This window comes from Leuciscus leuciscus (genome assembly GCF_965113295.1).
Source record: "Leuciscus leuciscus genome assembly, chromosome: 12".
Taxonomy (NCBI): Eukaryota; Metazoa; Chordata; class Actinopteri; order Cypriniformes; family Leuciscidae; genus Leuciscus; species Leuciscus leuciscus.
This window is the reverse complement of record NC_138736.1, coordinates 11323763-11347262: the sequence shown is the minus strand read 5'-3', so window position 1 is coordinate 11347262 and position 23500 is coordinate 11323763. Positions and strand designations below refer to the sequence as shown.

Here is a 23500-nt window from a genome sequence, read left to right as displayed (position 1 = left end):
CCATTTGCACAACAAAAAGAGAACATGAAAAGATAGAAATCATTGTTTTTATGTCAGTTTTCCTTCCCAGGCCTAAAAATAAGAGCCTGGAAAAGTGTACAGAGATGTTGGAGGATTTAATTACGGGCTGAACTAAAGAATCTTGAACATACAATAGGTTCTTTTCCACACTGGAGGTCTACAAAAACTCAGCTTGGAGTTGTCAGTATACAGATGAGTAAAACCTGGGGAGAAAGTGGACAGAATATTCCCAGGCTTTGGCTTTACAGCGCTCCGCTGGGCATTATGTGGTTGAGCATCCCAGTAAACACATGGATGCTTTTGTGTGTCACTCTTTCCATTCTGTTATTCATTTATGCTTTACTGGATCCATATTTAAATGCTGGTTGACTGAAATACTCCCAAAGTCCCATGATTTGGTGATTCTGCATATTAACTCCTCTTAAAAAAAAAAAAAAAATACAATGACACAATTTATCTTATAGATTCGTTATAATCTGAGAAACGTTTTTTAAAAACGTTGTAATTATTTTTTTTTAAACGGACTATACGGAGTATAGTATAGACTTTTCTATGGACTAGCTATTATTAATTACATTATTGGTCCGTAACGCATTTTTAAAACCATTTTACACAACAACAACAGACAGATTTGGTTTTGAGAACAAAACTGCAGTAGTTTCCCAATCTTTGGGTGTTACACGTCATGTCCATCCTGAGGTCAGGAGTCTGAAAGGACAGTTTGCTTTGCAGTAGTTTGCAATCTACTGCTGCATCTACTAATCCTGTGTTTATGCTATTACCTTAACAGCAGGTTACAACACAAAATGAAAGGCCACTTTTGTAGTCTAAACCTCTTGTTAGCAAGAGGACATCCTTCAGTGTGTATATACTTGTCAGAGAACGAGGCAAACAGTCTCACATTAATGTTTGACCCTTTGAAGGAGCAATACGTTTTTATTTATTTTGTTATTTTAACATCAGCTGTATTTGTAGCCACGCATTGAACTGAAAACTGTGCATGTATTAGGAGATGTCTGTTATAGCCCTGACTCTATTGTTTTGGTGCATGGAAGACCCATTTTATAAACCAAAATTGCATTTAACACACTCTCCATTTAGGCTGTGAAGGCTGTCAAGACCCTTTATAGCTTATCAGGGTTATCAGAAGCCATTGGGGAAAACTGTCAACCAATAGGGGTATAACCAGCTAGGCTTTATTGGTTCAGTCGATTATTTGATTCCTGTCAGAGGTATGGTTTGTTTGACCATGCTATTTATGTGTATTTGCTAGTTAATGGACTGCTACGATATTTCAAATTCTTTAAACTTATGCTTCTCACATTCTCTACACACTGATAAGAAGCATTTACACATTCTTGAAACAGTGTAAATGTGTTATATAGTCCTGTTCAAGTAATTTAAAGTAAAAAACAAAACATTATCAACATTACATCTTTCATATAAAATGTGTAATGTTAAGTGTCAGCTATTTTGAAAAATCCCATCAACTCTAATCTCTCTTTTCATTTTAGTTTAAATCTTAAATCTCATTTTATACTCCTCTTTCTGATTCAGGTGTCAGGGGGTTGATCCGACTGACCCATCCTCTAGAATTCCCTCTTACACAATAACCATCAAGTATCAGCTGTCATGAGTCATTTTATTACTGCAGTGTATATGGCCGCACTAAAATCCCAGCAGATAGTTTTTGATTATGCTAGCTGACCGTCTGGAGTGTTGACCTCATCCACGTCCTCTGAAATAAATTGAGGAGAGATGGAGAACATAATTCTCTCCAGATCGCATTGATCTGCTCATCTCCAACATTCTTTGAAGTCCAAGAACTCTATGTCCATTTATGGTAAAACTTACCAACCAAACTGAGCTTTTTAGTTTGATCCATGTCCCATTATTACTGGAACCCAAAGTATTCCATCTTAAATGTTATGTACGCAGTTAATGTATAGTTTGTCTTCAGAAATCAACATCATACAACCCAGTGCCCTTGCAGGTATATGTTGTTAAGAAATATGTGGGTTTTTTAAAAATACAAAAATGATAAGTGAAGCTTAAAAGAAACATGTCATACTGGCAGGTTGATTTGCTTCATTTGTAACCCACACAAACAATATCATGGGAGAGTTATCTGATGTTTGAGAATGTTGTCATGGCAGTTCAGGCTGTTATTTTCAGACAGGGAAGGTTGTTTATCAGCCATCTTTCCTTTTCATGTGATACTTATGCCTCAACATTGAGCTGCAGAGTGAGACGTGTGTTTGTGAAAAGCATGCTTTACCACACAGAGTCAGACCATCTTAAAATGTTTGAGATAAGCAAAGATTTTCTTTGAGATAAAAGATAGACGAAAAAAAGACAGCCAATAAACAAAAAATCACAATGCTCGTCTGGCACCACAGGCAGACTTTCTCAAAAAGGTCAAATAACTGACAAAGTTATGGATAATCATTTAAGTTAATGGACAAGTTGTTGTTTTTTTAAATGTGCATTGTGCCTTTTATTGGACTGGACTAATGAGGCCTACGGTGAAGCTAACTGTTAACATTTTGTCGCAATGGTAGTTGCTCGATGAAGATGATGTAATGAAAACACTGACTTTTTGAACACCAGTAGTCCCAAGCCCTGCACTAGCAAATATTTGTGTGAATATTTTGTGCTATACAAATAAACATGACAGATCAAGATCATAATAATGATGATGAAGATGAAGATCATCATGAAGAAAGGCCTTTAAAGTTGAATCTGTTTTTAATGGTCCCTCTGCTGCACCATCAGTGAAACTGAGATCTTCCAAGTGTTTTTTTTTTTTGTTGTTGTTGTTTTTTTCAGGAGGTCTGAAACAACACTGCAACATCTGATCTGAAGTATAGGTGCATGTGCACTGGAGTCCAAAGGTCTTAGACCACAGCTTTAAGTTTTAAGATTACAATGATATTTATAATCTGTTTGGCCTATTGAACCTCACTGTTTGTACTTCGTTACACATATTGACGCAGCAAAGCCCTGTAGAGCAGTAGTGACCTTTTAGTCAAACACTGGACGTGGAGCGGCATACCAAAATATTTAACTTTCCGCACCCCTAGACCAGAGGCTTACAACCATCCTTTCCTGTTATACAGAAATAGAGGGAAGGAAATTATTGATGGAAAACAGGTTAGGAGTCACAGTCGTCTATACAGTACATCTAAAACATACATATAGTTTAGGGAAATAATGGGTTAAGTCTTTCTCATTACTATCTGTGTAAGTGTTTAACTATAAGAATGGCAGAATCCATTCAATGTCTATTCTAGTATCTACAGTGTCAATGGTTATGGTGTTTAATGTATCCATTTATTTACTGAGCAAACCTGTAATTGAAGGCCACATGGGGAAAAGCTTGGGATTATTATATTACACTATTTGGAATTATTAGTAGTGTTTGCAAAGGTTGATTCACTATTTTAGGCTTACAGTAATGCACTGTAGAAAACTGGGCAGCTTATCAAAAAGCTATTATGAATGGATAAATATGATCAAATATAGAGGCAGAGCTCACTACAACAACAAAACAAGTCTGATTTGTTCCAAACTCATTCCAAATGAGGCTGTATTGTTAGAGGGCATTTTATTGTTACCAATAATCTTAACAAGCTGATATAATCAGAGTGAACAAAACTGTTGGACACTGTTTCCTATGGTCATTACCAAGTTCAGTCAGCTCAGGCATCACTCAGCACTGCTTTATTACACGGCTCAAGTACCTCTGCATTCCTTAGAGCGGGGGCTTATTATTATTAACCTGTCTTTCTGCAAGAGAGAAAGCCATGGGCAGATGTGCATCAAAATAGTTCGAAAAAAATAGACCTTGAATGTTTCTTTTAGGTCCCTATAAGATGGCCAATTCAATAAAGATTGAATTCATAAAGAGAAACCAAATACACTATGTATCTGGCACCATTGCTAGGTAAGGAGGTTATATAGCGCCTCCATGTGGTTCTAAAAGAAACACAGCTGAGCAAATGTAGGATTTCAATTACAGAAAAGCCAGAGACATGTTGTTGACCCCACAATTATTGCATCCCATTTACTGAGTCACTATAGAAAATGTCATTCACACTACTCTTAAGCCTGGGTTATCTTTTTTAATCCCATATAATCAGTCCTAAACTAAACTAAGTTTTTATAATCACACAAACTTTCACAAATTTAGTGTCTGAGGGTTAAAATGACAATCCTATGCATTTTCCTTTATTTGTTTGTTTTGTTGTGTTTCAGAAGACTTGAGAACTTTGCATGGTCATTTCCACCGATGGAGAGCCAGTTAAATGGGGAATTCTGTCTCCCTGTGTCTTTAAAGTCATCCTGTGGTAAAAATCAAGCTTTTAATGTCGTTTATATGTCTATGTGGTGGTTTTAATATGCTTTGAGACAAACTATGTACAAATGCACAAGTCAACACCATTGCTAAGACAGTTTCAAAAACGTGGTTTGAAATCGCTGGTGTTTCTGACGTCACAAACAACCAATCACATCAACGTGATCGTCAACGAGTGGATCTCTGAGCTGGTGTGACTGAGTGGAGGCAGGGCTAATTTGCATATTCATAGAACTGTGTATACTAAATGAAGCCAGGGTGTAGAGGTACATTGACCAAAAAATGTTCAAGGAAAAAACTTTTAAAGTCATTTTGGTGATCAAAGGTGAGTTTTAAGGGATAAAATGATTGACGGGACTTTAAGCCATTAGTTTCTTCAGTTCATTGTCCGGTATCATCTTTATTTCATGTGGTTGTGTATTAGTTTTCTCCTGCAATCTTCTGTGTGTATCTTTGTGGATTAATAAAGAATTGTTTGTTTGAATTCTCCTGCGTCATGCGATTACTACAACCACCAGTGCATGACAACTGGCAAAACTTGGCTGTATATGCAATAAAAACACGTTTTTTTGTTTGTTTTTTTTATCACTACGTGAATCACTTGAAAAGCTATGTGACTAGAAGATGGGTTGTTGTGGTGTTTGCTTTTGCCCAAAACTTCAACAGCCATTATGCACTTTTGATTTAGTTTTTTTTTTATTACTTTTGATAACTATCCACGGGCGGGAACACAAAAATGTGGAAGTTCGATCTGGTGTTTAAACAAAAGCTTAGCTTTCAAAAGTTCACCAGATGATGCAAAATTATGCTTTGTTGACAAATAAATGGGGATATGGGTGCAGGTAACACGTAAGAAAGAGTACACGTTTACACAACATTTACACTAAAAAAAAGTTGCTTCCTTAAATGTTTAAATATAATCAACTTGGATGTTTAAGTCATTTCAACTTAAATTATATTAAACTGACTTAAGCCTCTTCGGTCAAAAATGACCGAAAACTTTTACGTTTTGACATTCAAATTTTGTTTTGCCTCATCAGAATTGGATGACATTTGGTGACTTCTGTCGCATTAGCTATGTGAACATATAAAAAAATCATGGACATGATTTGGATATGTTAAAGGTTCGTAAAAAAACAGTGTCACACTTGGCTCCTTCACGGTCAAAAATGACCGACATAGGAAATGAATGGGAAATACGGAGAGAAAAAAAAAACCCGAAAAACTCAAGAGAAACTTTTTGTGGTACAAACTACAAATCAGCCACTGTGCAGAAAAAAAGTGCACAGCAATGAAGGGGTGACACTCTAAAATATCAAGAGTTCCAATTAAACACCCACGCGTGCACACACACACACACACACACACCCACACACACACACACACACACACACACACACACACACACACACACACACACACACACACACACACACACACACACACTCCAGGCCAATCACAGAATCAATCAATCCCTTATTTTGTTAGATTTTTTAATTAAATGCAAAACCTGATACTGATACCTGAAAAATATCTAAACCTTGACAAAAAGTAGTCTTTTAGAAATGTCTAAATATATATCTAAATGCAAAACCTAAAAAAAATTATGTCTAAAAAAACAATAGGAATCAAAAAGCCTCTCTATATATTTATAAAGGGAGCTTTACAGGTGGTTACAGGACATTACACAAGTTTTTATTTTTTTAACGCCTCCAGGTGGCACTTTTCTCAATTCAAAAATGGATTTTAAAGGCCTCCACTCTATTTGAATGTGAAATATTGCATCTATTGAAATATATATATATATATATATATATATATATATTTATTTATTTATTAATTCTAATGGAAAAAATTGCTCATAAACATTTTATAAATATTGCATAGTCATAAAATTCCTTCAAAAGTCTAAATAATAATACAAAAATATTACTGAACAAAAATATAGTACATTGGTTTTCCTGGAAAACAAAGAAGTTACATTTCAAGGCTTCGGTCACTTTTTACCGCGACGGAGCCAAGTGTGACCCCTAAATGAAGAGGACCAGAGGGTTAAAAATGAGTTGAATCTCAAAAAAAAAAGTTGAAAAATGCTTAACTTATTTTGACAAGTTAAAGCAATGTAAAACTATATGCTGTCATAACGTATTTATCATATATTTTTTATAGTGTATAACATTGTGACAATAGCTGGGTTGAAAATTGGTGAATATATTGTTTTTAAAACCTCCAGTAGATTAATTTTTCCAATAAACAATTCTTGCTAAAGAAGGGTTTAGAAATAGCACACTGATTTATCATGTATTTAAAAATTCTTCCAGTATGTCGTTATCTGGGTTTAAATATTTTTTTTAAGCCTAGTTATCAATTTATCAATTAGTTAAAATAGCTCCCTCAAAATATCTAACCTGTACAAACTTTACTGACCTGTGAAATGCCCATTTAAATCTGTGGCATCTATTTAAAGCAGCTGGGAAAATGAGCAGGTAAGGAGGGAATTTGGGGCCGTTGGCTCTTCTAAACAAACACTCACTTCTTATATCTCACTGTCTAAAACGACTCACTTGGAGCTTTCAGTTCCCACTTGATTTCAATCCTGTCTATGCTTGATGAGAACCCAGCTTTCAGGTCATTCCTAAATGTAGGTCAGTGCCGTTAGGAAACTACAAATGTGATGACAACTTTTGACAAGCACCTCCCCGTGGTTCATATTGGTGACTGCGGCATGTCACTCTAGTGCGCCCACTCCTTTTGAATTCTTTTGCTGTGTCATGTCCATGTGCGGACCCTACACTAGCCACCCATTGGATACTGATTCTATTTATTTGCATACAATTGTCTCTTTGCTGTCCTATTGGTTCCAGTAAGCAGGTCACCCCCCCCAGAGGACCTCATGATTCTTGATTAGCTGGAGTTGGTGCTGTATGTGCTCATGTTTCGTCCCCCTTCTGTTTATTAATAAATGTAAACAGATTAAATGTTGCCTGGGAGACCTGTGGCATATGTTTAAACTCGTTCAGAGAGAGGCCAGATTACCACTGTCCTTTTTTCATGTTCAGTTGGCTACCAGCTCTTCAGTTGGGGTTCACTTCATTGTTATTGTCCTGGAACCTTGTTATCTGAGTCAAGTTGAGGTGAGTTGATGAATTTATAGTTGTATACATTTTTATAATTTAAAGTTTTTTTTTATGTTTACATTGGCACAGTATCATAGCTCTAGCTATCTTTAGACTTGCCATATCACTACCTACTCACTGCACAGTGCCTTCGTGGTTTTTCTTTCACACATTGTTATTATTGGCGATAGTTTCAAAAGTCTGGAAAGCTGGAGGAAAAGTATTAATTGAAGACGAATGCTATCCACTTTGCATTGATTACAGTTATTAGTCTCCTGAAAACAACATGTAAAATGTTAATATGTCATATAACATGTTCACGTAAACATGTTAAAGGAATGAGCAGTTGTTCGAGATGGGGAGTTTTTGAGATCATTGGCACTGGTGGAATGTGCTCTGTCTGTTCCTGCTGCCAGTTTCTGCAGCAGCTGCTCTGTGTCCCACTGAGACTGGCATAAGAAATACCAGCCCTGTCTAGCTAGAAGATGGTAATGGGCATTTCTAGATACTAAAATCATACACTGAAAAGAAATTGGTGTAGAAACTCCAAGAAATTACTAGTAAATTTCACCATTAATTACAAAGTAGTAGCATATTAAATTAAACATGACATTTTGAAGTAGAAAGACTAAAATAGTATTTACTTGAAAAACACTTTACAACTATGAAAAGTAATTTTATACAGTGCGGAGTGAATCCAAAAAAATGGATTCCTCTTTTTGTTGATTGACATCATTTTGATAAAGATGCGAATGTTTACATTTTATTAACTTCCTGCTTATTACATGTCCGCCAAATGCAAAGGCATTTATGTGCCGATGTGTACATGTTCTTTACAACTGATCAAAGGTCCGCTCGCAGATGTTAAGCTTTTCATATGAACGTTCTCTATAAGTGTGTTCATGATCAGTCAGCTGTTCGACAAGTTTATGCAGCTGTCCCTCAATGACGCATTAGCTTCAGATTTCCTCTCACCATCCTTAGCATCCCTCAGGAATCACAGTTCACAAAGTACATTGTACATACACTTAAAATCATAAATGAACTTAATGACTAACCACAAGAATGTTCACCCCATACATTTACATAGGTCAACATATAAAATGGAGGATCAAGAAATGAACTTTGAGGAAGCTTATGGACCTCTATCAGAGACAGAAAGAACATTTGATCCCTTATTTATTGAAGAGGAAGATGAAGACTACTTTGAAGATTGCTTGGAAGAGATCCAGGCTGCTCTAACTCTTCCTGAAGAGTCCATGCCTTATTCACAAAAATGCAGAAAAGCTTTGCAAGCCGAGTTTAATGGACTTATGCAACAGATGTTGGCACAGCTAGATGTTTTTGATGCAGCACATCCAACCACATCTGCATCACTGGAGATATTTTCAGAAACAGAGAGCAAAATGGACAAGAATGGATTCACAAAAACAATCAAGTTGGAAGAGACGTGCATTCCAGAGAAAGAGCAAACTGTGTTGGAGGTCGAAAATGATGCTGTCGAGGCTGTCCCTGTCGAGGCAAGGCCTGAGTCGTCTGCCACCATGGAATTACAAAAGCTCAGAGCTGCATTTGAGAGCTGTATTGAGGAGGTGGGCCAGTTGGAGCGCAGAAGGGATGAGTTGGTTCAGGAGCTTCTGGAGCTAGAGGAGCCCATGGCCCAAGAGCTGCAGACTGTAAGGGAAGCTCTGGGGGAGGAACAAGGCCTCCTGTCCAAAGTCAGACTGGAGAGACAGAGCCTGCAGGAGGAGACGCAAATGACTAAGAAACGCCTGTTCATAGTGGCTCGAGACTGCACACAGAGACAAGTAGAGCTTGAATTACAACAGAAAGAGGTGGAGCAGCTCAACCAAGCTCAGGTAGTGTTCAATAAACCAGACTGGTGCGAATGCATTCAAACTGCTCCAGAAAAGATGTAGATTATTTTATTCAACTTAATGATGATTTTTACATCAACTACAAAGAGGACTTACAAATGTAGTTCACAACTTTGTAGCAAAAGGACACTAGGCACTGTAGCCAGGTGTTCATTATAAAGTAAGGTGAGGGTTTTATTTGGGGCCTTCCCAGTCAGGCCATATTTATATATCAGGGCCATAACCATCATAAACATTGAGGTTCTCCCCCCAATGAGGACATTGAGCCTCCCCCTCCTCCCTGGTTTTCCTTACCAGTCTAACTGCGCTCGTCAGTCTCAAAAAATTATCGAAATGGCCAGTCAAATCAAAGAAGCAGGGCCATACTGTTCACAGAAAAAGAGTGCAGATTCCAACACGACACTGTGAAAGAGTGCATGGTAAGATGTAAGTCGCTAAACATTATTTGACAACAGTTTTACGATAGAAATGTTCAGTGACCGACAGTAATATCCAGTGAAGCAAACTACTCAACCTTTTTATGAAATGTCACAGCTTTGAATTGAAAATATGTTATTATTTGCATGATTCATGTAATTCATAACTGAATGTGACGAGTTTTTACGGGTTTTTTTTACATTAGAGTAGACATGAATAAAATTGAATGTGTGCGTATTTTAAAATAAAATGGAATACTTCATAACTGTAATAGACTCTGAACTTTTACCGTTCTTATTTCTTTTTCTTAATTCCCTTAAATCCCCCCACCCCCCAACTTCACGCAAAAAATAAAACATTAAATAAAACTTTGGTCCCCCCCAATGTTAAAGACATAGTTATGGCCTTGATAAATATTATTTTGTAATATTATTTATTTTAAAAAATCTATTCAATACATTCAAGTTAAGGTATTCCATCCTGCATTCACAAAATCAGGAGGAGCTGAAGTCCCTTGCTGTTAAGATGACTGAGGAGATCACCAAGATTCATTCAGATCACCAAAGCCACCTGCAGGAAATGCAGAAGCAGCAGGACCTCACTCAAGAATCCAGCAAGAGGAAGACCCGCTCTTATGTGACTCAAGGACGACGGGCCTCTTGTGACCTACAGCAGTACCTGCAGGGTGGGATAAAAGCTCTGGAGGAGTTTTACGAACCCCGGTTAGAGTCCCTGTTAAAGAGACGGGAGGTCACCATGGATGCTCTCGGTAAGGCTAAAGAGCAGTGCCTGGAGATGAGAGCCCAGTTAGGACCACTGAGAGAAGAAGAGCAGATGCTGAGACTCCAGAGAACTTGTCTGGAGGAGAGGATCCGACTAATGGAGATACAGAGGAGGGAAAATGTGGAACAATATCGGGTGTGTAATTTTCATTGATTTTACATTTTTAGATTGCATAGTACTGACGATTTAATGTTCTTCATTCAGGAGACGGTTGACATCTTAGAGGAGAACATCAGAGAACTGAAAACTCAGCTCAAGATCCAGATAAAGAAGAGTGAAGAATTGGAGATGCTGAAGGAAAGCATGGCCAAAGAGCTGTTCTTCTACAGGCAAGTACAAGCACTTTTTAAAGGACAGTTTCTCATTGCACACTACAAAGTAATTTAAGGGGAAATTAATATTACACCATGCTCAAATCAAGTGACAAAAACTATCTCTCCCATGTTAATGTGATTTGTCCTAACCAGATTAGGTTTCTCGCTCTGTTGCACTTTGCTGGATAGCCCGGCCCACAAAGATATATTATTTATCCAAAAGCATACTCGACTACATATATTAAAAATCTGGCTGGCTGTAATCATATTGCATTTCCACTTTCAATGTGAACAGACAAATGACTTTTACTTATATCTGGAAACTGGTTGCATTGCACCTGGTTTGGACATGGTGTTAGATGGCATATCTATATATATTTTTATATCTATATTTTATATATCCTTAATTGTTTTACAGAGAGCGTGTAGAGGGTCCTCGCAAGCAAGAGAACAGTGTGGTGGTGGAAAAAACCTAATGAACTCATGTTTGCTATTAATGATCTCATTAGTTATGTTAAATGCTTCTGATGTATTGGTTTCATAGTTTAATCCAAATAGCCTGTATTCTCATAAACTATCGCCAAAACAATAACCACAATTCACTGAAGACTTAAGTCAATGTTCTCTGCGAACCATTTTTTTTTAAGTTCTCTGAACACCAGGACCAAGCACGTCAGATATCCAGATCTTTATCTGGCATGAATGTACTTAAAACAGTGTTTTTTATTGTTTATAAGAGGGAATAAGGCTCTTATATCCAGTGGTGCCTGTGAATTGAGTGCTTTCTCTTATAAGTAAGTGAAGTGGACAAAACAAGGACTTATTTGGGCACCGTAAGAAAGCTCTATAAACATACCAACAGCATGATGGTGAGAACGTTTAGATAAGGGACTATGAGAAGATGAATTAAGTGCTTTGTTGATTTAAGGTGTCTTGTTAATAAGATCTGAGATAAACATGTACGAATTAGACATTGTGTTTATATGACTTGTACCTATCACGGATAGAGTAAAAGGATACAAACTGTCATAGTGACAGGGGGCATGTTTTTTTTGTTTTGTTTTAAATAAGATTGAATAAGAATCTAGTTCAAGAAATTTTGACTATTAAAAATCTAGATAAAGGTATTTTGTTGAGAACACTGGTTTTTGTTCAGTCATTTTGTTGGCTTTTATGAAACAAATTACTGCAAGAAAAGTATTTTTGGGTGTTTTCACTTCATGTCTCAAGTGATCCAATTACAAATGATCAGGCAATATAGATTATTGTATATACCTGGTAGTAATATCCATCTCAAATTAATCTTGCTGTCACTTATGAGAGGGAACAGCAGCAAGTTCAAGACATGAGGGAGGAAGGGTGTGTGCTGAAGTCTCTGCTGATTTCCTACTTATTTCAAGCTTGATTAACTTTAACATTTTATTTCAGTTAACTATTGTTGATGGCAGACTCACTTCATTTGATGTGACAAGTAATCTCATTAAAATGTCAAGCAACTAAATTGCACTTTACACACTTAAATGCATATAAATGTGGCCAATGCTTTACTGTTGTTTTTATACACCGACTTTTAAATTAGTAAAATATTGACAGTAGGCCTAACGTTAGGCCTACTCTTCCTACAAGGACAATTGCGGGGTATTTTATTTAATTACATCCCTGTACGAGCCAAAAAACAAAATACTGGGAAATATTACCTGATTTGATCTAAAGGTCACTGGCCGTTTAATACAATGACTTAATACTACATTTCTGGGTTTCACTTTATTTTGATGGTCCCTGTAAGACATTCTGCTGACTATAAGTAACGTATCACCTACATTTCAACTAACTCTCATTAGAGTGTTACTGCTAATAGAGTATTAGTAAACTGGTAGGTTAGGGTTAAAATAAGTTGATTGCAAAGTTACTTAGTCAGTAGAATGTCTGTTGGAGGAACATCACAATAAAGAGTTCGCAGATATTAAGCTGACAGTCTACTAATACTCAGTTTGTTGACTATAATAGACTGAGGTAAAAGGGTCTTACCTCAAAAAACGCGCCATTCCCGTCTGTACCTGTGCATGAGCGGCTGCAGTGAAGCGCGAAAACAAAGCAGAGAAGCCCACAAATAGGCAACCCGCCTAAACTCACGCCAATGGCAGGCAGGCAAAATCACGTGGGTCAGTCCAATTTTTAGAGCAAGTGGAATTTTTCGAATTTTGGGACTTCATGAAATTTATCCAAAGGACATTCAGATTTTAAGTAAATCTTGCAAAAGCTCTACACCAACATTTAAAAAAAATTGTATCAACAAAAACAGTTTATTCATAATGTTCTGTACAAAGGTATGGACATACAGGAGAAAGACACTGAAAAGTCACAATATTAAAGACATTAAACACTACTTGACCGATACATGAGCTCAAAGTAAAAAGAGTACACAAGAGCTTAAGTTATCAATACACCTAGCCATGTAATTGAACGGATGCTTAAATGGAAAAAGAATTTGTTGGACAAGTTAAAAAATAATCTAAAGAGCATCAACATTGTACCACTGCACTCTGGCCACAATTTACTACACACCTGTATACACTTTTCGGATATTAAGTAATACTTTAAGTATACTTAAACTTCAAGGAAATCCACAAGACACTGGTGGGTGAGATGGGTCATGTCTCACATTCTGATATTGACCAATGATCAACTGACATTTTTCTTAGAAAAATACTCTATTAACATAGTAGAAAATGCCTGGTGGGGAAAGTGTCAATTCTTCCTTTTCCATTACTTGGGGGAGAGTTCTTCACGTGTATAGACAGTTTTTAGAAGAGTTTTGTCTTATGCTGAGAGTGGGGTGGTGTAAAGAGCTGTTTTATCCCTGAACCTCAGTGTCTGCTGCCCCCTCTGGGTCCTCGTCATTGTAGATGTTCTCTGCCTAAATAAATCAAAGGAAATACACATAAATAACAACTACAAACACAACTAGAAAGGTTATGCTAACAATCGCACAAGCAACTCTTTCCATAATATCCACAATTAAGAGGCGGCATATACTTTGTCAGAGAGAAACAAAAAACAGGCTACATCATGACTGAACTGTTTACTTATTGCTAATAATGCTAAACTCAAAGTTGAAAGAAATGGGCTTAAAGGCCTCACCATCTGCCAGACTTGCATGATGTTGTCCTCAGACACTGAGCAAATCACCCACGGTTCATTTGGATTCCAGGAGAAGTCAGAGATCTTGGCTGTATGGCCTCCATGGATAAACTGAATAAAAAAAAAAAAGTTATCAATAATATGTGAATAACATGACCTCAAAGAGCAGTACAATGATAACTAATCAAAATATATATACACATTTAAAATAAAAACTTAACCGCATTACTACTCACCAGCAGCTCCGGAGGTCCATCCTCTGCGTCTTCTGGCGACTGTTCCTCTCCGATTTTACTGTACAAAAAACCCCCCAAGGAATTCTTATTAGCAGAGTGAAAAGACCCGTATGATAAACTAGTTCACATTTTAGTGGTAGTCGTGAACGGAAAGTGAGATAACCTACCTGAGATCCCAAACATTGAGTCTCCTGTCTGTTCCACTGGAGGCCAGGATGGTCTCATTATGAGGTGACCACTGAACCTGTGGACACATTTCAAGACTTCATGTTATCACACTCAGTTTTCATCTTTAACAATTCTATCTGCAATGATGACAAAAAGGAAGATGATACCTGGAAGATTTCATCTTTGTGCGACTCAAATGAGTGAAGTTTCAGCTTGAGGTTTCGCAGATCCCACAATGCAACAGTCTGTGAGAGAGAAATAAAATCAAAACTTGGAAGTCTAAATAGAGATGCGCATTTAAAGAGTATTCAAAAGTGCAACAGAACCAAATGCTGAATGTAGCTCTCACTTTGTCAGCAGAACCGGTGGCCAGAATGAATTCGCTGTATGGGTTGAAGGACAAACAGTTGACCTCTGCAGTGTGGGCATCTACCGCATGACTGGGTTTCGACGTGTTATTGGACCGTGTGTCCCAGCTAAAGGAAGAGGAAATAGGTTAAAATACTACTTGCATTAAATAACCACAGACTAAACAGTTAAATATCCTTTTAAAATTACATTTTGTGCTAAAAGACATTAAGATTACAGTAACAAACAGGAAGACAAAAAGTACTTACATCATAAGCTTCTGGTCATCTGCAACAGACCCAAAGAGAGACTCGTGCAGCAGGTGCCAGGACACGTCCTCCACTACAGCAGTGTGACCAGTGAAAATGGTCTTGGCGTCCACTATTTTCCCCTCCTTTGGCACTGTGCTGATGTCCCACAGACAGATGGTCTGTAGAGAAACAGAAGAACTCATAGGAGCATGCACAAAAAGCAAGATCCTCTACATCAGGTTACCAACCTTTCTTGTCAGTCATTCCTAATGACCTAAAGCATTTATTTAGAGATTGATTTTTTTCAATTTAATTTAGCATCGGCTAAATTTAGGGTACATTGAGTAATACCTGAACCCCCAACTGTTTGCAAATATACAGCTTAAGTCACCATATAATTAAGTCAATGATAGTGAGAGTTAGGGATAAAAAAATAAAAATAAAAATCGATAAAAAAAAATCGATTCTTAGATGCATCATGATGCGGACGTGGACGATTCTGAATCGAATCACAAATGTCAAACATCAATTTTCTAAATGTTAATTGATAACGTAATATTGACGGAATTCAAAAGGCGCCTGGACAGTCTGTGGCGTGCAGCTGTGCACATAACAGAGACGCATGATGGTTGAGCGAGAAATCCGACCGGCACCCTCTGCATTAAAATCTAGCGTAATGTGGCTTCTATGAAGTTGACACTTTATGCAAGTAGGGCTCCAGACTGCGACCAAATGGGCGACAATAGGTCACACTGGTGCGACCACCACGTTGTCCAATTGATAAGAGCTGCAACTTCTGTTACATACGAGAAACATCAAACGGCAAATGAAACGAAAGTGAAACGAAATTGGACTATTCGTTTGAGCTGCGCTGAAGCGTTTGAATTCACAGCATAATTCTGTTATAAACCACACGTCAGATCAAACAGTGCTGACATGAAAACCATGACAACCTTAAAAGCTTCCACCCAACTCGGAAAATACAAATTATATCGCAACATTTATTTCCAAATCACTTGAAAGTAGTGGTGCAACGGATCATCATTGATCCGTTCGGATCAATATCTTCGGTTCGGCACACACGTGATCCGCGGATTGATTTATGAAAAAAAAGAAAGTTGTGCGCATGTTCAGTCCACACACAGTGTGGTCATGGCGAGTTTGAACGCCCCGTGTCATTTAAATCCCCTGTATGGGAGCATTTTGGCTTCCCTGTCAAATATAATGATGAAGGAAAGAGGTTAGTGGATAAAAACGTGACGGTGTGTAGGCACTGTGGCACAAGAAAGCCATATGACAGTAGGGCTGTCAACGAATATTCTAAATTAGAATATATATATATATATATATATATATATATATATATATATATATATATATATATATATATTCAAATAGTTTTAAAAAACAGAATATCTAAGGTGAAAATTTATATTCGAATGTGGAAAAACACGCCCACGGTACCAGAGCCGCGGCTGTCTGCTTTGCGAGTGGGTGCGCTGCCTGAGGGATCAGGGACAGGTCATTCTATTTAACATTAAACAGAAGCATTACTAAAGTGTAGGCTACTGTACTGACTGAATAGATATTGCATGAATAAGGTAGGTTAGATACAGCATTTTTATGCATTGTCTGCAGGCTTCCACTGGTTTGACTATTTACCGTTTCATGTCAAGGAAAAGTTCCATGTTTACCACAGCACAGCGCGCTCGGAGCATTCAATGTCGATTCTATATACTGTAAAACTTCAATTAATGTTAATAATATTTGTTTCAATCACTGAATGAAGCCTGCTATATTTGGGACAAGAGTCGTGACCTTAAATTGCTTGCACAAAACATTTGCTTATATTTGTTGTTCATTTAAACCGTTATGAACCGCAGAGAGCGTGACGCCTCATTCGCGCCGCAAGACCTCCAGACGCGCGTAAACGCGTCTTTACATTGACTTAACATTGAAATCACTTGCGCCAGATGCTCTATTCGCGTTTGGTGTGAACGCAGGGTGAGGGCGAGAGAGAGAAAGAGGTCTGCGGTCTTGGCCATTAGTTGATTTACTTGTTTTTGTGTAGGTAATATGTTGTCAAATATGTTTAAACTTAAATAAACTACCTATACAAGTAGTTATGTCTCTTTGTATTAATTTGTCCTGTTATTGACGTAATGCGCGTCATTTACAAAATGCGCAACCAGATGTTCGAATATATGTTTTTTTAGAGGGAATATTCGAACGTCATTTTTGAGCAATTTTGACAGCCCTATATGACAGTGGAAACACATCAAGCATTGGTCCATGTTTAAAGGAAGGAGATCTTTTTATGTTGCACTTTAAGTTGTTTTTCATTAATTATATTAAACAGAGGATATTATGCCTTGTGCACTTTAAGTTGATTTTATATATTTTAATTTAATAATTAAAAAAAAAAATTGATGATCCGAAAAATGATCCGATCCAAGAAACGATCCGAACCGTGAGTTTTTTGATCCGTTGCACCCCTACTTGAAAGTATTTAATATAAAAGTATATTGAAAGTAAATTCATTATGGATCATTACAAATACTTTGCTTTAAAAGTACCAAGTAGTCACACAGTGAGAAAAAAGAAAATCTGTGTAGAAAAAAAGATGCATCGATAATCGCTTTATCATCGCAGCCCTCGAATAGTATCGAATAGTGAGGTGCCTAGAGATTCCCACCCCTAGTGAGAGTACAAATGTCTTACGTGGTCATCAGATGCACTTAGCAGACAGCCACTCAAGTTGGGATTCCAGGACAGACCATAACCTTCTTTCTGATGGCCCCTCAGACGCAGGTCAGGAGTGCACTCTCCAGAGGGGTCTTCAGGGGCACAAGGATAAATAAATAAATAAATAATTCAATATTGACATCTGATGCCCTCACACAACTCACTCGACAAGAAGCTTAGAGATTAGGAGTAAGAGTTAATTCTCCCAATATCATGTTTTCCCTAAACATTTAAAAAAAAATTTAAGTCATGAAATTAAGAATTTATTCTTATCTTAGTTTTGGTATTTTTAGTGCTTTGCTATACTTTAGCTGTTAAACAGTTTGCATGGCGTCTTCAAACCAATCCCTTTAAAGGGTAACTCTCGCCAAAATTTAACCTAGGCTCTTTTTGTTAATCTACCCGAATCAAACTTTCGTGTAAAGGCATAATTAGAATGGAAACGCCACTTTTAAGATTGACCTTATTTTCATTTTGAATGGGAGCATGGGGCACTTATATGATAGCATCAACATTTTTAAAACTCTAAGAAGGCTCCACACAACATAAAACTGTGCTCAAAGTATCACAAGGGGCTCTACACATGAACTTGAGCATCGACTACAATGTTTGTGTACACAAAGTTTACTATAAAAGAAAGGTTTTGTACGGCTCACTTTATCAGTTAGTGTTTCCGGTCGCCGGTATTTTGTCAGTCAAAAATAATCGATCTCCGAATGCAATGTAACCGGGAGGAGAGTAAAGATGGAAAGCTTCTAAAGCTTAGTTCCATATAAATTCACGGATAATTTGTTGTTTTGTCGTTAGTGAAAATCAATATTGACCTTGTATTTGAAAAGGATCCTCATATAATAATGAAATGATTCAGTGATACTAGTGATGCTCCGATCAGCATTTTTGGGGCCGATCACCGATTACCGATCACCAAAATCATGATCTGCCGATTGCCGATCACTGCCGATTGCCGGTCACTGCCGATCACAGAATGGAAATATGATAGAGTCAAGAAAATCTTGAAGAACCACCAATATTTATTTAATTGTAGTTAGAAAACAAGATAACATAAGGCTACTGTAGGCCACCTTTTCCAAATAAGGCACAGTATAATTTTTCAAAACAAAGAGGGGTCAGGCAGACTACAATGGATGTAGTTGAGGAACTAACTACATCAGATCCAAAAAATAAAATAATGACAATGACATTTGAGGTTATTAAAACAGTAAGTCCCGCCCCTCGACTGCCAAAAATAAAAGTGTTCGATCGAGCAAAATCAGCAGGCGAGAGGAGATCAAGCGCGAGAGTGTGGGGAATGATCATGCGCGCGCGCGAGGGCAGAGATGTCATGCGCCCGCGCAGGGTTTGAATGAGCTCGCGAGTTCCCGTTTCCTCGCGCGTAGATCTGTTATCCTCTCGCGAATGTCATTTACCGCGCGCGCCAGCATCAGTTGTGCGCTCGTTTATAATTGCCATTGAATTGCCGTCATAGGAGAACTCATTTTGCCACTGTTAAGCAAGCTCTGCTCTGCTGTTGTGTTGCCGCGCATGCGGAAAAGTTGCGCGAGTTATTTACGTCACGTGATCGGCTTTTTTGATCGGCGCTTTTGGGGGTTGCCGATCAAGCTATTTTTTGCCAATATCGGCCGATCATGATCGGCGGCCGATCAATCGGAGCATCACTAAGTGATACAGATCGACTATTTTTGACTGACAAAATGCCAGCGGCCGGGAAGAACAACAGCTACTGTGAGTTGTTCAAAACCCTTCTTTTTAGTAAACTTTGTGTACACAACATTTTTTGTCAATGCTCAAGTTCATGTGTAGAGCCCCTGGTGATACTTCGAGCACAGTTTTATGTTGTGTGGAGAGCCTTCTTAGTGTTTTAAAAATAGCGATTTTGATGCTATCATATAAGTGCCCCATGCACTCCCATTCAAAGGCATTTTGACCTAAAAACGAAAATACGGTCAATCTTAAAAGTGGCGTTTCCATTCTAATTATGCTTTTACACAAAAGTTTGACTCGGGTAGATCATTAACAAAAAGAGCCTAGGTTCAATTTTGGCGAGAGTTACCCTTTAAAGCATTGCCTCTCAATACATTCAGATGGACGTCTTTGGCATTTGTGTCAGACTGTGCACTGTTTTTCTAAGTTAAAATATGAACAAAATGTTTCTAGCTCATACCAGGTTTGGAGGGGTGTTTGGTGTAGTCAAAGACCAGCACATCACTAGTGGGAGTCTTGGTGGCAATGATGCAGGGGTTCTGTGGCATGTAGCGAGCCCTGTTTACCTCTCCCTCATGATTAATCTTGATTTCAATCTCTATCTTGCCACTCACCGAGCCAAAACCACCAAATTCTACAAACAAACAGAACAAAAATTAGATAACTTGTCATAAGTACATAGGTGGAGATTATGCATTCACAGTTTATGATCTATACATCTTCATATATGATAAGCCACTCACCTCCTTTTTCACTGTCATAATGTGAGGCATCAAACTGGGCATCATCATTGGGCAGCTGGACGCTGGCAATGACCAGGTGATTCTGCTCATCAGAGGTATGTGTGCCGAGAACCAGACGGTGCACACTAAAATCCTTCCCTTCAGGTCTGAGAAACATGACAAGTATGAATGTTATTTACACTGTCTTTTATAAAAATGTAAACATAATCTCTAGCCACTCAATATTCATTATCTGCTATTCTGAAAGCAAAAGAAAAAAAGACACCTAAACATTAAAAAGATCATTTGGAGCCCCAACTAATCAACCAATTGAGAATACTTCAAAGTAGGGCTCCGACAACTAATCAAAATCGATAATGAAGATCATCGACGAGTTTTATTGATTAATAAGCACACAGAAAACATCTGCCAGTCATGTAATTGCCCAGCCATGAATACATTACTATGGACAAAACGCATGTGGAAAACCAAAGAGGATGCAGAGTAAGCTGCTGCAGGAAGTGCTTGACCCAAGTTATCCTAAACATGAGACCGTGTCATTAAGCACTTCAAACAAAAGCAAAGTGTCAAATTGGTGTGAACCGGAAGTTGCGACCAACTTGAGTATTGTGACATATTTTCCAAGTGGGGAAGTTCTACCAAAGCAGTCAAACTGACGTCATCAAGAGGCAAATAGGATAAATTTTAATTTCATGGCGACTTTAATGCGGCTTGCTTTGACAGATGCTTGTGCAGTTTAATACCCTTGAAACATTTTCCACAGTGCATAATTTTGTTTTTACTGTTGTATCCTTATCTGTAAATGTTAGAAAACCATGTGAGTATTTCTATTTTGCATAAAGGCTTGCCCTGACAAAGAGTGTCTACGTTAAACTTCAGTAAATGCGCATTAATTATTGTTAGAAAATAAATATAAGTTTAAACATCTACATGTCACACAAGTAATTGTATTTTCTGAGAGCTGTAAGCGTAAAGGGCTATTGTAATGGAATAATAAATGTAATGTTCAGATGAGTGAATGTTTTCCTCCAACCTCATGCCAGTAAATTTAGTTTTGTAATAACTGTTAACTAATAACTTTAGCTATTATTTATTATAATTTTAAATGAGTGATTTTTACTTTAAAATGGTAGGAATCAGTATGTCCGTGTTTAATTGCACATAAATACATTCACTTTATTTGTATTCATTTCACACTGTTTGCAGGACAACATTGAGCAGAATGTAAAAAAAATTGTGGATAATCAATTAATAAATTTTAATTTAAATTACTATTTTTTTCTCCATCTGATTAATCAAGAAATAATCGACAGATTAATCGCTTATCAAAACAGTGCCTAGTTTCAGCTCTTTTTTAAAGCTGATGACAGTAGTTGTGAATGTGTTAACTTACCTGGTGACATCTGGCAACCATTGAGCAGTAAGACTGGGCCACTCCAGAGCGTGAGTCATAACCAGATCGTAAAGAAACGGAGTGTTTTTCTTCCATATTTTATATTCTTCATTTATCACCCTCTCCTCCACCGCGTCATCAAATGCAGCTGTAACAAAAAAGGGGCGGGAAAAGACGAGATCTGTCAAAACGCCTTCAATGCGGCGTGCGTGAATATGTAAGGTCATAAAATCGTTTATATTTTCTACCCCAACTGCTGTGGGACAAGTTACTTTGCGTATAATCTATTAGCATCACCATTCTAAGATGAAGATGCAATTAATATTGTCAAATTTGATAAACAACCTCTATGGAAAACCACTTAAATTAATAGCATAGCCCAATATTTTGCATTTAGAATCAGTTAACGTTAGAAGAGAGAGAAAAACTCGACTGTACAATACTGAAAGCTTCAAGATAAAAAAGCGACGCATAACATGGATTTACATACTTCAACTTAAAAACTAAACAAACTAGCCGAAGCTAATTCGGCGCTATTTCACCTAAACTATTAAGCTCTTTAGTTACTTTCCAAATTGTTGTTGTTGTTCCCATCACAAAAGAATGGATTTATGCCGAATAACAGTTCGTGTGTGCTCATAACAAGCTCTAGAGTGAAAACTGTATTGATGTAGCAAAGACTGTGTCGTTATGGCGGGATTCGGCCTGCCCAGAAAACACACCAACAAACACCTCAGCTGCCACTACCGGCTTCATTTAACCGGTCGCCGCTGAAAGAGAGTCCACCGGATGCACGAAATCATACTAACCTTCTTTATCAGCCATAACGACTCGACAGACAGCTATCACTCGTAAACTGAACCGATAACAAGATACCGGTGTAGTTTCCTCAGGAGTGCAGGATGCTCTTTGTCTCGCGCCGGCGTGCACGTTCGCGCCAACTCGGACAGACACAGCAGAGCACGCGCCACCAATGAGCGGAGAGAAGAAGAGCGGCTTCTTCTGCAGAGGAGGCTGATCGCACACTACAACCATTATACTGCCCTCTGTTGATACCACGCGACAAAATGAATATGATTGAATTTTTTTTACAGTATTTGTATAATGTAACAGTATTGAGACTTTAATGGTAATAACAAATGAGCAAAATTGCTAATACAAAAAATACAATAGTGTTTGCTATAATTTACATTAATTTACATATAATTTACATAATAAATTTGTTGCATATTATTTAACAGTATTGATACTCGAATGAGAATAATAATCGAGAATAATGATACAATAATACAAAAAACTTAAGTGAAACAACCCATCAAATTACAGTAATTAAACCATTAAGGGGAAATATGGTTATTCACCCCAAAAAATTCAAAATCTTATTTGCCTTAAAACTAGCTTGTTTATTTATGCAGATTAAATAATTTATTTGGATTGTTTTGGATTATTTTTTTATTTTTATTTACCCAGTTATTGAGGATTACTCTGAAACATTTACTCTGAAGCAATTCATTTTAAGGAAATAAAAATGTCATCTTCTGTGAGTTGATTTTAGTTTTCTAATGCATGTGAAGTCTATAAAGTAAATTAATCAAATAATAATCACATTTATAATTCTCTCCATGTTAAAGGGGATGGTTGATTATGATTTCACTTTTCTAACTTTAGTTAGTGTGTAATGTTGCTGTTTGAGCATAAACAACATCTGCAAAGTTACAACGCTCAAAGTTCAAAGCAAAGGGAGATATTTGCTTTTAAAGAAATAGCTTTTTAAGGACTACAACAAATGGCTGGTTGGGACTACACAACATTCATCCCGGGTTAGTGACATCAAAACGTTCCCCGCCCCAGGAACGTTATCATGACAG

At 37.4% G+C, this 23500-nt stretch overlaps 2 protein-coding genes and 1 long non-coding RNA gene across 4 annotated transcripts in view; 2 read left to right on the top strand and 1 right to left on the bottom strand.

Moving 5' to 3' along the window:
- Positions 1 to 4319, top strand: part of LOC309511679 — a 28116-nt gene extending 23797 nt beyond the window's left edge. Inside the window, exon 3 of the long non-coding RNA XR_014210751.1 lies at positions 4279 to 4319. This is a non-coding gene — a long non-coding RNA (uncharacterized lncRNA). The remainder of the gene's footprint in view (positions 1 to 4278) is intronic.
- A 3039-nt stretch (positions 4320 to 7358) lies between these two features.
- On the top strand, positions 7359 to 12024 carry sync (syncoilin, intermediate filament protein). Of its 2 annotated transcripts, none has more exons than XM_082185624.1 (5): positions 7359 to 7512; positions 8585 to 9353; positions 10287 to 10706; positions 10776 to 10900; positions 11304 to 12024. In XM_082185624.1, the coding sequence occupies exons 2-5, from the start codon at positions 8598 to 8600 to the stop codon at positions 11359 to 11361; spliced, it is 1359 nt and encodes a 452-aa protein (XP_082041750.1). In that variant the 5' UTR covers positions 7359 to 7512; positions 8585 to 8597; the 3' UTR covers positions 11362 to 12024. The 2 variants fall into 2 exon arrangements, with proteins under 2 accessions (XP_082041750.1, XP_082041749.1); XM_082185623.1 differs by having other exon boundaries at positions 10254 to 10706.
- A 1142-nt stretch (positions 12025 to 13166) lies between these two features.
- rbbp4 (retinoblastoma binding protein 4) lies at positions 13167 to 22597 on the bottom strand. Its single transcript, XM_082185280.1, has 12 exons — positions 22442 to 22597; positions 21633 to 21780; positions 20240 to 20385; positions 19957 to 20130; positions 17751 to 17866; positions 15048 to 15208; positions 14780 to 14906; positions 14598 to 14675; positions 14430 to 14506; positions 14263 to 14320; positions 14027 to 14137; positions 13167 to 13802 (listed from the first exon to the last, which is right to left on the bottom strand). Exons 1-12 carry the CDS (start codon positions 22455 to 22457, stop codon positions 13740 to 13742), a joined length of 1275 nt encoding a protein of 424 aa, XP_082041406.1. The 5' UTR covers positions 22458 to 22597; the 3' UTR covers positions 13167 to 13739.
- Positions 22598 to 23500: the final 903 nt, after the last annotated feature.